Here is a 13,577-nt window from a genome sequence, read left to right on the forward strand (position 1 = left end):
ATATAAATGTCCTTTATTACCGAACCTACAAAGTAGATGATTCAGATAATCGATGTGAATCTCAACTTACCCATAAAAAAAATATATGAATGAGTTTAGAAAGATGCAAATGGAAGGGCACTCATCCCTTTTCACCTAAGCTTCTTGGAAAGCAAAAAACTACCAATGAGAACTGCTACGGCACCGCATACAGCAAATTCCATAAAAAAGAAAAAACACTGGGTTCAAAATCATCCTAGGCATAAATCTCATCATACAAGAATTGAATCTAAATCATATATCATTTTTATAGTTAAATATCTGTGTATGATTTTTTTGATCTGTCACTTTACTGACAATGAAAAGCCATCCCACCAGTGCAAAGAGAAGCAAAACCAAAGGAAGGAGTTTGCTGGAAAACAAGTTTGCATCATACAAAAGCAACAAGTAACGAAAGAGGTGAATGAGACACTCTTACCAGCGTGATGCCCAACTTCAAGTGTTTAAAAAAAATAATAAATAAATAAATAACAGAAGTTATGCACATAAACAGCATGCAGAGTTTACAGATCAAATTTGGCTTGATTCAATGAGCAAATATAAAATAAATCACTACATAATCACAAATATTTCTATATAAGCATAAAGAGAATGAAATCAGACATGGTCTACAAGATGAAACAGTTTGTTATTTTATAGAAACATTTTCCACAATCTGGGTTAACACATTATGCAAAACTGGACACCAGGAAATAAAAGAGCAGTACTCATACCAAACACATTCATCAATATACAAAACAACACACAACTGAGAAAGCAACAACCAACCAACCACTTGATGCTGCTGCAACAAAGCTTCCTAGTAGAGTCAGTCACGACTACAAACCAATGCGTGCTGCTGCTTCCTCGAGGTGAAAGGATAATGAGAGAGATCAAGAAACTAACGGGTAATTAGTCAGTTGGTCATCTTTTCCTCCTGCAAGAAATTCTTACAGGATAGCACACACTTTTTGTCCCCTTTTCTTCTTTTTCTTCTTCTGCTTTGGTGGTTGGAGAACCACCTTAATTGCCGCATCAAAAACAGCCTTCACATTCTGTCATTTCAAAGGAAAATTTTCATAAATACTATTAGTAGAGTGAGGTCATCACAAGAGTTTACAAGAAGATACACACGTATATAAGTACCAGTTAATTGCACTAATGGTCTCCAAAGTCTACATTATGTTACACTTTAGTCCCTGACGCCAACACAATTCAAAATCAATAACTGGAGGAGACGTACTTCTGAAATTTTACAATAAGCCTCAACAAAATTAAATGACCAAATATACACATGATCTCAATGTATGCATTTTGTAGCATTTTGATTCATAGAATATGCGTTGTGTTTCATATTTAGTCTCAAAAGTATGCACTTTTGTCCCCAATCTTTAAATTTTGTTGATTTAAAAAAATGAAAATAAAAATAAATAACTAAAAATACCCCTCCTCCCGGTACTGATTTTGAATGTTGTTGATGCTAGGGACTAACTTGCAACAGATCGCATACATTAGGGACCAAAATGGAACAATTAAAATATAGGGGACTAAAGTGTAACAAAACACATACTTTCTAGACATGTGCAATTAATCCTACAAGTAATATATATCACCTGTTGGGTTTTTGAACTACATTCAATGTAAGAAGCAGCTCCAATCAGCTGTCTCAGCTCCTCACCCTTTGAAAGAAAGTAGGAAGTCAGGTTTCTCTTAGAAGGGCTTGTACACATGGACAAAAACGATGGATGCAAAGCAGATGGAAACAAGATATACTGTAAATATACCTGAGCTGTTGTAATGGGCACTGCACCAGGGTGGTGTACAAAGAACTGCTTATCTTCCCTAAGATCTACAAGAAGCAAAATCAGAGGTCATTCAGTCTGAATACTGTTCACACACGCACAAAGAATAACATTCTTACCAAGACAATATTACTAGAATGGTGGAGAGAGAGAGAGAGAGAAAGAGAGAGAGAGAGAGAGAGAGAGAGAGATTTAGGGGTTGTTTGGGGTGTCCTAAATAAATACACTTTTTGTCTTTTTAGACTAAGAAGTTGAGGAAAAAAATATAAATGTTTGGGTTAACTTTTTGACTTTTTATGAAAAAATGTGTATTAAAAAATTGTACAAAGAAGTGTGTAGGAGAAGATTAGAGATGTGTGGGACACAGCCGTACAATCTACATAGCCGAAATGATAGTAAGAAATTATTGGCTACTTTTCAGGCATTGCACTGGACGGTTTTGTTCGGCCCGTGGAGGTCATCACGGGTCTCATTTTAATAATCCGAACCGTTCAATGTGTGGAACTCGTCAAGTACTATATACCTATAAAAAAAATCACGTTGATCAGATATCGATAGTTATCTGATTAGATTTTTTTTTTCAATCGTTAATTATAATACCATCCATTTTTTATACAAAACTAATTTGATCATATAGTTATCGATATCCGATTAATGTGATTTTTTACAGACATATAGTACTCGATGAGTTCTACACATTGAACGGTTCAGATTATCAAAACGGGACCCGTGATGGGCCCCCACAGGCCGAACAGCAGTGTGTGAAAATTACACTCAAACTGTGCAATAGTATTCAAGAAAAGCTGCACAGCGCCAGATTTTTCATGATTGCTAAGTTGTATGGATGTGTGAAAAATTAATTTTTTAATATTTTTTTTGATGAATAGTGATAACTTTTTAAGTAACTTTTTGATTTTTTGGAGAGATGCCAAACTTGGCCTTAATATATATCATAATAGATAACTCAATTTACAAAAATTTACAGTATAGATAGATCTAGTTAGGCATAGAACATAAAGGAATATAGATGAAAAAGAGCACACCAGACACCTCATTTCTACACACATCGGCACAATAAAAACAAAAACAGCAAGTCCTAGTCTCTTAGTCAAACTTTCAAGGACAGTGTAGACAAATATTATTTTAAAAGATGCAAAAAAAAAACCCAGTGAATATTGGTATGGGAAGATATTGTAAGCATAATTACCTGAAGAGCTATTCCTTACCATAAAAAATAAAACATACATTGTAGTATGAGCTGAACTTTGTAGGAGTAAAGAACATTTCAAACACAAATGTTGAATATTAAACTTCAGAAATGGATATGTTTCCTAAATGAGATGCGATCAAGATGGACGAGGACCCCTGTAGCTTTTCCATCATCATGATTCTAAGCACACAAAAAAATGCCCACCCCTACTTTCTTTGATAGGATAAGAAAGAGAAACTTATAACAGTTTGAAGTATTCGGGTATAAATAAAGCACTAGTGGCACTCACTTCTCAAGTCAAAGAAAATCACCTAATTTAGCAACAAGAAGCACTCAGGTGAAGAAAGAAACTAAGATCACACCATATTGTCCAAGGTAAAACACCGGTTTTAATAAGAAGTCCTATATGTAGAACTTGTACCATATTAAGTTCCAAATATTCTACAAACCCAAAACGTGCTGTAACTATGCAAAAGACCAAAATGCCCAATTTTTAATCGTAGAGATAAAAATGGCAGTTAAATCTATAATTTAGGAGAAAATCATGACATTTAATTACCCCATTTGGATCAAAATTTATATTTTAGGAGAAAATCATAAGTACTTACCCATTTGGACTCCTCTCTGCATATATATATATATATATATAACAGCGTGAAAGTTGTATTTGTGAATATCCACACTTTCAACGAATAACATAGTGTGAATTTTTTAGAAGTGTGAAAGTTTTAAGTGTGAATATTCACACTGACACACAGAAGTTGTAAATGTAAAACTGCATACTTTCGATTAATAAACTTAACAAAATACAATGACATCTTTAAATTATTTAATAAAAAATGTAAACCACACTTTTTGACAATGAGATTGCGCAACAAATCCAAGAAAATTTGTTAATATATACACTTTTTTATTACGCAAATACAAAAATCATTCGACAAAAAATTGTGAAGTTTCACACTTTATTTACATTGTGAAAGTACAAAAACTAACCACACAAAAAAAAATAAATAAAGAAAAAAGAAATCCTTGCGGGAAAGAGGAAGGGAGGCTAGAAGGAGCGAACTTTACTGTAAAATTTTATGGTGGAGGTTGTTGAATGTAATTGTGACAAAGAGGTATATCGGTGAGGAAAGGGAGAGAGAAGTATAATATTTTATGATAGATGTCATTAAATGTGGCGGCCAAAAGTTCATAATACAATGAAAGTAGGTTCGTGATGGGGGAGAAGTAAATGGTATGTATTCCAGTGGCCGAACAAGCACAATACATGTTAAGCCACTCCTCCCTCTGCAGTTTTGGCAGTTTGGACATAAATGGTACATATTCCCTTTTCTAATATTGCAGTGTGAAGGGGATGACGGCACAATTTTCATCACTGACGATTATCTGTGTAATGGTTATTTCACATTCCTCATAATTGTCATGCAAATCTCCATTAAAAAAAAAAAAAGAGGAAATGTTATGTCTACCATAAACATAATGATATTCATACAATTTAAATCAAACTTATAACAGTCATTAAAAATTGTTAAAATTTAAAAAAAAGATTTCATCTCCTAACATTCTATATAAGTGTGACTACATGGGTTAATAAATTTTTCGCAGGATTTATCATGAAATAAAACCATTTAGTAGGATTCTGCACTAACTTTCCCCAGAATAAAAGCATTTTGAGTTCTGACACCTTGGAAAGAGGCTACAAGATGGATCCCATGCTAGCTCAGACCAAGGTTGTTAAAATCGGGATTCTAAGTAGGATCGGTAAGAGGGTCTGGTAGATCGGATCGTAAGATCGGATCGAGAATCGTAAGATCCTACTTTCTATTAAAAAAAAAGATAAAAATAAAAATAAAAATGATACATATTAAAAATAAGGTGAAAAATCATAAAATCTATGATCCTACTTGCGATCCTACCTACGATCCAATACGATCCTACACGATCCCATGCGATCCTACACGATTCTACTTGCGATCCTGTTATAACATCGATCCTATCCTGTTATAACATCGATCCTACAACGATTTGGATCGTTTTGGCAAAGTAGGATCGTAGGATCCTACGTGCGATCCGGATCGCAGGATCCTACGATCCGGATCGCGATTTTAACAACCATGGCTCAGACATGTAAGAACCGTTCCATAAAGCTTTAAGAAATTAGATCTATCCATTAGCTTTAACTTGAGGAATCTCTTAATTTTGGAAAAACCAAGTAACTTTTATTTTGGGTTCATGTGGCAACACATCATTGTTTACCTACTAAAGATGAGCTTTATAAAAGCTTGGAATTAAACAATTCTCCAAAATCTATTGCTTCCCCATGATTCTCAAACAAACAGAATATAACTGATGCAAACCCGTGTATAGAGAAATGCTTCAAGTTCACGACCCAAACCCCACCCTTGGAGGATTAGGCATCATAACCGGCCAATAACCAATCCTATTGGCTAACCAATGGGAGTCGAGTGGACTAACAGTGAAAGTATACATCAAAAATATAATGAGGGTCAAAGTGTGGTCAAACCAATAATACATACCCCATGTTCCATACATAGCGTGATCACTCATATATATACATGAGTCACTATACATACATGAACCGGCCATAAACAAAAAGACCCATACCCAACATGTCTACATACAAACATATACATATACACATAAGCATCTCACGTGAGTAGTATTAAATACTAAAGCTGCAACCATTGCCATGAAGAAGCACATCAAGGGAAAAACTTTTATATAACAAAAAATAACTTTCACATTTATGCCAAAATTCTAGAATTCAAATGACTAAAAGTCACCAATAGCAGCACTACACTAGAATGTGGAAAAGAATGGTTAACAGAATCTAACCAAGCTTCGTTCCAACAAGAACTACTGGAACCCCAGGAGCATAATGCCTCAATTCAGGAATCCACTGAAAAATTTAGAACAGAACACAAAAAGCATTCATCAGCACACCATCTAATGAGACAGAAACCTATCTCGTGTCAAGAAAAGAAAGGCACCAATCTCTACATGAAAAACTTAGCCTAACCTTTTTTGAGATGTTTTCATAGCTGGCCTTGCTAATGAGAGAAAATGCAAGTATAAAGACATCAGCCCCACGATAGCTCAGAGGTCTTAATCTATTGTAATCCTCCTGACCTGTTTCACAAAATAAAAACAGTGAAATCTAGCAACTACCAAAAGTTTGATGACAAAGACGAAGAGGATGTCACGTAATCACTGGTCGAACTTACCTGCAGTATCCCACAGCCCTAAATTAACGGTGCTCCCATCCACAACCACGTTTGCACCAAAATTGTCAAAAACAGTCGGCACATAATCCTGTTCCCATTACATAAAAATTTGACAAAAAGACATCCTCAAGTTACACCTAGTAAGTATTCCTCAAAAACCCACAACAACAATACTGTCACAATAAAATTAGCAGGAGCATCTAATTCATACTATCAACAGTAGTTCATTAAATTCAAACTTTGAATAGGAAAATTTCCATCATTAGAAAGAAAATTCAGACTCAAGAGCACAACCCATTACAAAACCTCAATAAATGAACATAACTAATACAAGAACATTGAGGGCAGCACTACAACAACATTTTTCTAATATACTCATAATTTTCAACTGAACAAAAAAAAAGGAACCCTAATTCTCTTTCTGTGTCATGAAAAGTACCCTTTCCATTCCCCTTTCTAGGATCCAAAAACGCAGTTTAAGACTGATTTCACCAACTGGAAAACAAAAATTGGTCCTTTTTTCCTTCAAGATGTTGCATTGACCGACCCAAAAAAAAAAACTAATTCTTTCAGCTCAGGGCACGAAAATTCCATTTTCTTGGTAGAAATCTTGCTAGAAAGAGAGATGAATTTGGGGGGAAAATGAAGAACTCACAGTAGGGAATGTGTTGCTGGTGTAGGAGATAAGCATACAAGTCTTTCCAACAGCTCCGTCGCCGACGGTGACGCACTTGATGAACCTCGAAGCGCTCATCCTCTTCTCCGGCTAACCCTCCGACCACTACGTGTTCACCACCACCACCACCACCACCACCACCGCACCTCTGTACTTGCTTTGCTAGTACGTGTTTATATATATATATATATATATTTTTTTTTTTTTTTCTCTTTTGCTTGGTCTATGAAAAGTCGAAAAGTTGAAAACTTTAATTTACAAAACCCTAATCAATACATCTATTACAAACCCTAGTTTTTAGAGTATAATTACAAGGTGGATAATCACAGAGTACCTAACTGTGAAGCCACATTGATTGAACCAAAGAGTCTAAAGCCAGCTCTCGGCCAGCTAGCTATATATATGTGTGTGTATATTGCCTTTACTCATTCTCATCATTTACTTTACCCTAAAAAATATGTCCCGACTCCCAACTCATTAATACTTGACTTATCATAGACCAACCTCCCTAAATTCTAAATCAATGTTTCTATATATTCTTGTAAAGATTGATTTTTTTTATCAGTTGAACCGGATGGTCTATATTAAAGACTTTATAATTTTTTTTAACATAAGTTAGATATCAAAGTTCAATTTAATAAATGTGTTATAGATACAACATTAATATAATATTGATAAGACATTACTATTTTTATAAATTATATTATCTATATGGATTTATAAATAATAGAAAGGGAAATGAATAAAGATTTCATTTCATATGATATGTTTATTTTAAATTTTAAAAATCTTTCCTCTAATGGTCTATGAGGTTTTTGTACGTGTATAAACACCATATAAGTTATCTAACCTAAGGAAAGCCTAAAGTCGGAAATGACCTTAGAAGCAATCTCGTTTTGAAAAGGAAAAAAAATCTCAATATCAAATTTGTTTAGAAAAAAAATGAACTTTTTTAACTTTATATTTCTATAACTGGAAGGTTATTTGATTTCATTATTGTTAGTTTTATTGGACAAGGCCCCTTTAATCAATCCTGGTTATTTTCCTAACAAGCCCTCAATTCTCTTCTACATCGCTTTTCTCTTATGTAGTTCAGTTTAGATGGAAAAATTGAGTGTAGGCTTCCTTTCCCATGTCATCTTTCATTCATCAAGATGAATATTTTTCTTAGGCCTTGTTTAGCAAGTGTTTATTTTAGTCTAAAAGTCAAAAACTTACTAAAAAAATTAAAAAAACCTATAACTTATATTAAAAAATCAAAGATTCTATTTTCTCTCTATTTTTTTGCACATCGTTTTGTAAAAAATCAAAAAGTCATTCCAAACATACTAAGTTTTTTACCTTATATTTTAGTCAAAGTGCCTAAAAGTTACTAAAATAACTTGTTTCCAAACGAGGCCTTAGTCATAATAGAGATAAGGTTTGTTGTGAATGAAGTTTATGTTATGTAGACTAAGCTTCACAGTTATGGTTATGAGTTCTAGTGGCTCTTATTTAAATAAGTGTACTTATTTGTGTTACATTACCTGTCTACTTTTTTGCACATCTTTTCATAAAAAGTCAAAAAGTATAAATAACCCCATTTGACTTCTTTCTGGCTTTTGCCAAAAAGGCACCGAAAAAATAAAATTTCTGACTATCCTCTAATATAACAATGAAATAACCAAAACTATTAACTAAAATATATTACTATCATCATTAAAAATTATCAATTTGACTTGATGATTAATTAATGGAAATGATTATTTGTTAGTATTTTAAGTGAACCTTAAGATATATTTCTATGCATAGCAAACAATGGCAAGAGAATAATCCTATCGTTGTGATCAATTTGATTGATTAGTATCTAATGCTATGTTTTGAACCTTGAATTTGTTAACTGAAAGATAATAGAAAGGTAAAGAATTACTTTTATATATATATATATATATATATGTTTTATGTGTTAAAAGAAAATTGTTGTTCTATTTTTTTTTATTTTTTGTCATATCGTCATTAAGCTAGCCCCTATCTTCTAAGAAACAATAGCCTCCGTTTGGGAAGTGAGTTAACTTTTTGACTTTTTGATTTTTTTTAGCTATTTTAGCCTAAGCTAAAAAGCTTAGTTTGGGAAGAGTTTTTTGGCTTTTTAGTTTTTTAGTTTTTTTTTTTTTTGTGAGAGAAGAGTATAATGATTATAGGTTAGATGCGATATTTTATTTTTTGTGACTAAAATAATCTATTTTGTCTTTTGTGTCTAAAATAGTCAAAAAAATCCCAAATAGCTCTTCCCAAATGGAACTTTTGCCTCTCTCCCTCTTAAAAATCCTAACCTCTTTCTTTCCTCTTTAAGGAAAAAAGATGGTGCTTTTAGCCATCCTCTCCCCTCCAGGTCTTCCTCCATGATTTCTCTTTTTTTTTTCTTGTTCATCACCATTCTAGCTACTACCATCTCTCTCATCTCCATCATCAACTTACCACCGAGAAAGCTTTTAGATCTAAACTAAGATTTGATTCTTCACCGAAAATTTGACTTTGCTGCTCTTTTATACGCTAGACAACCACCTCAAACAGTGGTGCATCCAGAAATCTTATTAAGAGGGGGCTAAAATTTATATAATCATAAATTGATTATCAATTTTATTTTATCATGTTTTTACAAAAGTTTTTTATAAGCATATTGTATTAAATTATTTTTTTATAAGTATAAAAATTAAATATTATCATTATATCTACAAATAATGTTTTTAGTCAATACACATAAAAATATTATAAACTTCATTTACACATTGTACAAAAATATAAGACCAAAAAATAAAAAAAATATAAGTAACTTTTCATATTGATCATAGTCGCATTAGGTCATAAACCAAAACTAATTAAAACTATAACATAAGCTCATTTGGGTTGCAACGAAAGTTACTATAATGACTCACAGCGTATACCACTTTGAGACATAATTAGAATCATAATAAATTATAACAATTAATAACTAAGATCAGTTTTAGACTAAAATTTGTGCGATAGCATGACTCAGTTAAATGCTTCAAATATATTGGATGGAATAAGAATATATATATATGAATAATGCTTGGGACCCCCTTTTGGGGGTCACCCCCTCACCCCCTTTGCCACGTGGCAGGTGGTGATTGGAGGAGCAGGAAAAAAAAGAAAAAAAAAAAAGAAAAGGTGACCAATGAGAGAGAGAGGGGGTCAAAGGGGGTGGGGGAAAAAGGGGGATAAATCATTGTTGATATATATATATATATATATATATTGAGGGTTGGAAGAGCCAACTATTAATAAATTCAACAATGTTTGAGGGCCACAATTTTTGTGGCCACAATGGCTCAAAACTGCTAAAGTCGTTTTAGCAGTTTTGAGCCATTGTGACCACAAAAATTGTGGCCCTCAAGCATTTTTCTAATAAATTATGGGTCAACAACAATATATGGCTTCATTGTGAAGGCGTTTTCTCCTCTTCTATGGAGGTTCCTTTTTCGGTAATAAAATGATATTATAAAGCTAAGATGAGTCAAATACAAATTTGGGATAAGAAGTTCCCATGGCATCCATACAAACATGTTCAATAATAAAACTAGAAATACTAGAATAGATATGAAGGCCTTCAGTCAACTTGTTTCCTTCTTTGGCCAGTAGGTCCGCACAAGTGTTTGCTTCATGAAGAATGTGATGTATTTCTTGTACTCCGAGTTGGTCGAGGAACCACCTGCAATCAGAAATTAGATTACTAAAAGGATGATGGATTGAAGACCAATTGTTTAGCAGATGTTGCACGGTGGTTGCATCTATCTCTACTTCAATATTAGGCAGGTTAAGGTCTCTCGCCAATTGTAACCCATCGCGAAGTCCCCACAATTTTGCTGCTACACTAGTTGCGTATCTAATGTTGCGATTGAATCCACTGACCCAAGTACCAATTGAATCTCTGATGATACCCCTTGCTGAGGCAGCCCCGAGATTACCGCGAGTTGCTTCATCAATGTTCAGCTTGAATCTAGGATGGTCGGGAGGTTTCCAATTCACAAAGGATAAAATCTTGGTCTTGGAAGGGTGGGGAAAATTTGAGATGAATTGCCAATGAACGACATTAGCAGTGACGGTGGCAGGGTTAGGAATGGGGGGTGGGTTGTTATCAAAACAGAAGGTGTTGCGGTGTTTCCAGATGGTTCAACAGGTGAGAGGGAAGAGGACAACCCAAAGACACAATTGGTGGCAAACGTTGGATTCACAATTAACGCAGAGCCAGTTGGGAGTGTCTGAAGAAAAAGAGGGGGTGAGGGATTCGGGAATGACCATGAGGGTCCATGGGGCCCAGGAAGAGGGACAGTCACTTAGAGCATGGGTAATGGTTTTAGGATGGGATTGACAGCGGGGACAAAGGTTGTCTTGAGTAATCTTTCGAGTGAGGAGGAAAGATTTGGTGGTTAGTCTGGCATGCGGAGCAAGCTAAAGGAAGTATTGGACTTGGAGGGTAGTGAGCGTGTGCAAAATCCATTTCTAACTAAGGAAAGGGGGGTAGAAGATGGTTTGAGGGCAAGGAGGTAAGTCGATTTATTGGTGAAAATACCATCCTGTGAGAATGTCCAAGTGAAAGTGTCTTCGGCGTGAGCATGCCAGAGAAGTGTGGTGCTCTCAATTTTGGATTTAATATGGTTGGGGAGGGTGGTGGAAAGGCAGTCAAAATTCCAATGGTGATCAACCTAACAATCATTTACTTTGAGTCCCAACTCTCTATGGGTAAGGGGGCCCTGTATATGGCTACGGATGCTCTCCACTCCCAGCCAATTATCAAACCAAAAGGAAGTGTGGCTACCAGTTTTGACTAGTTTACACGAGCCCTCATTGAATAACTCTCTGCCTTTCCTGATACTGCGCCAAGTATGGGAATGTCTACTCGAGATTTTTGTTTCCGTTGAGTATTTAGCCCTTAGAATTTTGGTTCAAAGGGCTTCCTTGTCTGAATGAAGTCTTCAATTGAGTTTGCCCATGGCAACTTGGTTAGAAAGGTGAGATTGGCAGATACCTAGACCTCCTAGGTTTTTAGGCTTGGTGACTTCACTCCATTTGATGGCATGGATTTTTCGGTGATTGGGGGAAGAGGCCCACAAAAAGTCCCTATTGAGTTTATCAATATGATTGGTGACCGATTTGGGAAGGGAGTGGCATTGCATTACGTAAGCTGGGATGATCGAGGTGACGGCCTGAATAAGGGTGTTTCTATGGAGGTTCGGATCCTTCCTTCTATAAACGTTTTGATCTCTTTTTGAGATCTTGTGATACTGTTGTATTAGATTAATCCAAACTTTTATCGATTTTATAATGAAGGTTTCTTCCCGATCTAAAAAAAATAAAATATGCCATACTAAATACTAATGAAACTATTGGAAATGGATACAGGGGTAGTGCCCCCCCTGGCCACCCCCTACATCTGCCACTAACCTTAAATTCATAATATTTTGTTTTGTAATGTAAAGACAGGAATTAAGATATCACAATTATTGATTGCGACAATGAACGGATCGTGATGATAATTGGGCCGAGCTATGTGATAGGCTTCGCGGCCCAAAGTGCCAAGGACTTGGTGAAAAGTCCGCAAGGTTACTCCGGCCCAGGAGAGGTATGGTTACTCCGGCCCAGGAGAGACAGGGTTACTCCGGCCCAGGAGAGGCAAAGCTACTCCGGCATAAGAGGGACAAAGTTACTTCGGCGCAGTGACTGTAGAGGTACTTCGATCCGAAAGCAACTTGGAGTTGTGCCGGTCTTGGGGCTATACCGGTCGAAAGTCGCTGGTTCGGCCTAAAACCGTACTATGGGTTCTATATGGAAAGCCGAGATAAGAAAGGGAAGACAAAAGAACCGAACTATGAGTGAGTTCGGTCCACTCGGTGGCTTAAGTATAGCCAAGATTTATTTCGGTCAAATGGTGGTTCGGCCATGGAGGAAACTGTTAATCATATTATTTAATTTTGATGATGTCTAAAATATATTAGTTAATATACATATTATTTGACACAAATTATTATCTTTTTAATATATATATATTTGTTAAATATTATTTAAATAAAATAATATTATCTTTTTAAAATATATATGTTAAATATTATTTTAAATATTTTCAAAAACTTTACTATTCACTTTTTGAAAAATAGGGTTAATTACTATTCATCTTTTGACAAATCGATTAATTATATTATTTTGACAAAAATGATTATTTTAAATATTTTCAAAAACTTTACTATTCACTTTTTGAAAAAATAGGGTTAATTACTATTCATCTTTTGACAAATTGATTAATTATATTATTTTGACAAAAATGATTGATTGGTTGTATTATTTTGACAAATTTGATATTTATGAGTTGTCTTATTTTGACAAAATTAATATGGAGTGGTAAAATACATTTAGTTTAAAATCTTTACAACATATACAATATTTTAAAAATGACATATATTTTCAGATCCATCATAAATATTATTTATAGAGATTTTTCTGTATGCAAAATTTTGATCAGAGCTTATATAACATTATATACAGAATACATCACGTGCGCTATTAAATTTTTTACACTACATTAATTATATCATATTATAATTAAACAAGAAGAACAAGATGGAGTTATG

The 13,577-nt window shown here is 34.5% G+C and overlaps 1 protein-coding gene across 2 annotated transcripts; it reads right to left on the reverse strand.

Moving 5' to 3' along the window:
* Positions 1-643: 643 nt before the first annotated feature.
* LOC114321297 (rac-like GTP-binding protein 5) lies at positions 644-7,823 on the reverse strand. 2 transcript variants are annotated; one of them, XM_028268478.2, is made up of 7 exons: positions 6,934-7,823; positions 6,279-6,366; positions 6,074-6,183; positions 5,890-5,953; positions 1,803-1,867; positions 1,632-1,697; positions 644-1,073 (listed from the first exon to the last, which is right to left on the reverse strand). In XM_028268478.2, the coding sequence occupies exons 1-7, from the start codon at positions 7,030-7,032 to the stop codon at positions 969-971; spliced, it is 597 nt and encodes a 198-aa protein (XP_028124279.1). In that variant the 5' UTR covers positions 7,033-7,823; the 3' UTR covers positions 644-968. The 2 variants fall into 2 exon arrangements, with proteins under 2 accessions (XP_028124279.1, XP_082724384.1); XM_082868258.1 differs by having other exon boundaries at positions 998-1,217; positions 6,934-7,513.
* Positions 7,824-13,577: the final 5,754 nt, after the last annotated feature.

Source organism: Camellia sinensis, chromosome 5 (genome assembly GCF_055761805.1).
Source record: "Camellia sinensis isolate YWXY chromosome 5, ASM5576180v1, whole genome shotgun sequence".
NCBI lineage: Eukaryota > Viridiplantae > Streptophyta > Magnoliopsida > Ericales > Theaceae > Camellia > Camellia sinensis.

Coding starts and splice junctions, on each gene's coding strand:
- LOC114321297 (XM_028268478.2), bottom strand. CDS start 7,032: ATGAGCGCTTCGAGGTTCATCAAGTGCGTCACCGTCGGCGACGGAGCT. Junction 6,367..6,933: donor CCAGCAACACATTCCCTACT/GTGAGTTCTTCA, acceptor TAATGGGAACAG/GATTATGTGCCGACTGTTTT. Junction 5,954..6,073: donor ATGAAAACATCTCAAAAAAG/GTTAGGCTAAGT, acceptor TAAATTTTTCAG/TGGATTCCTGAATTGAGGCA.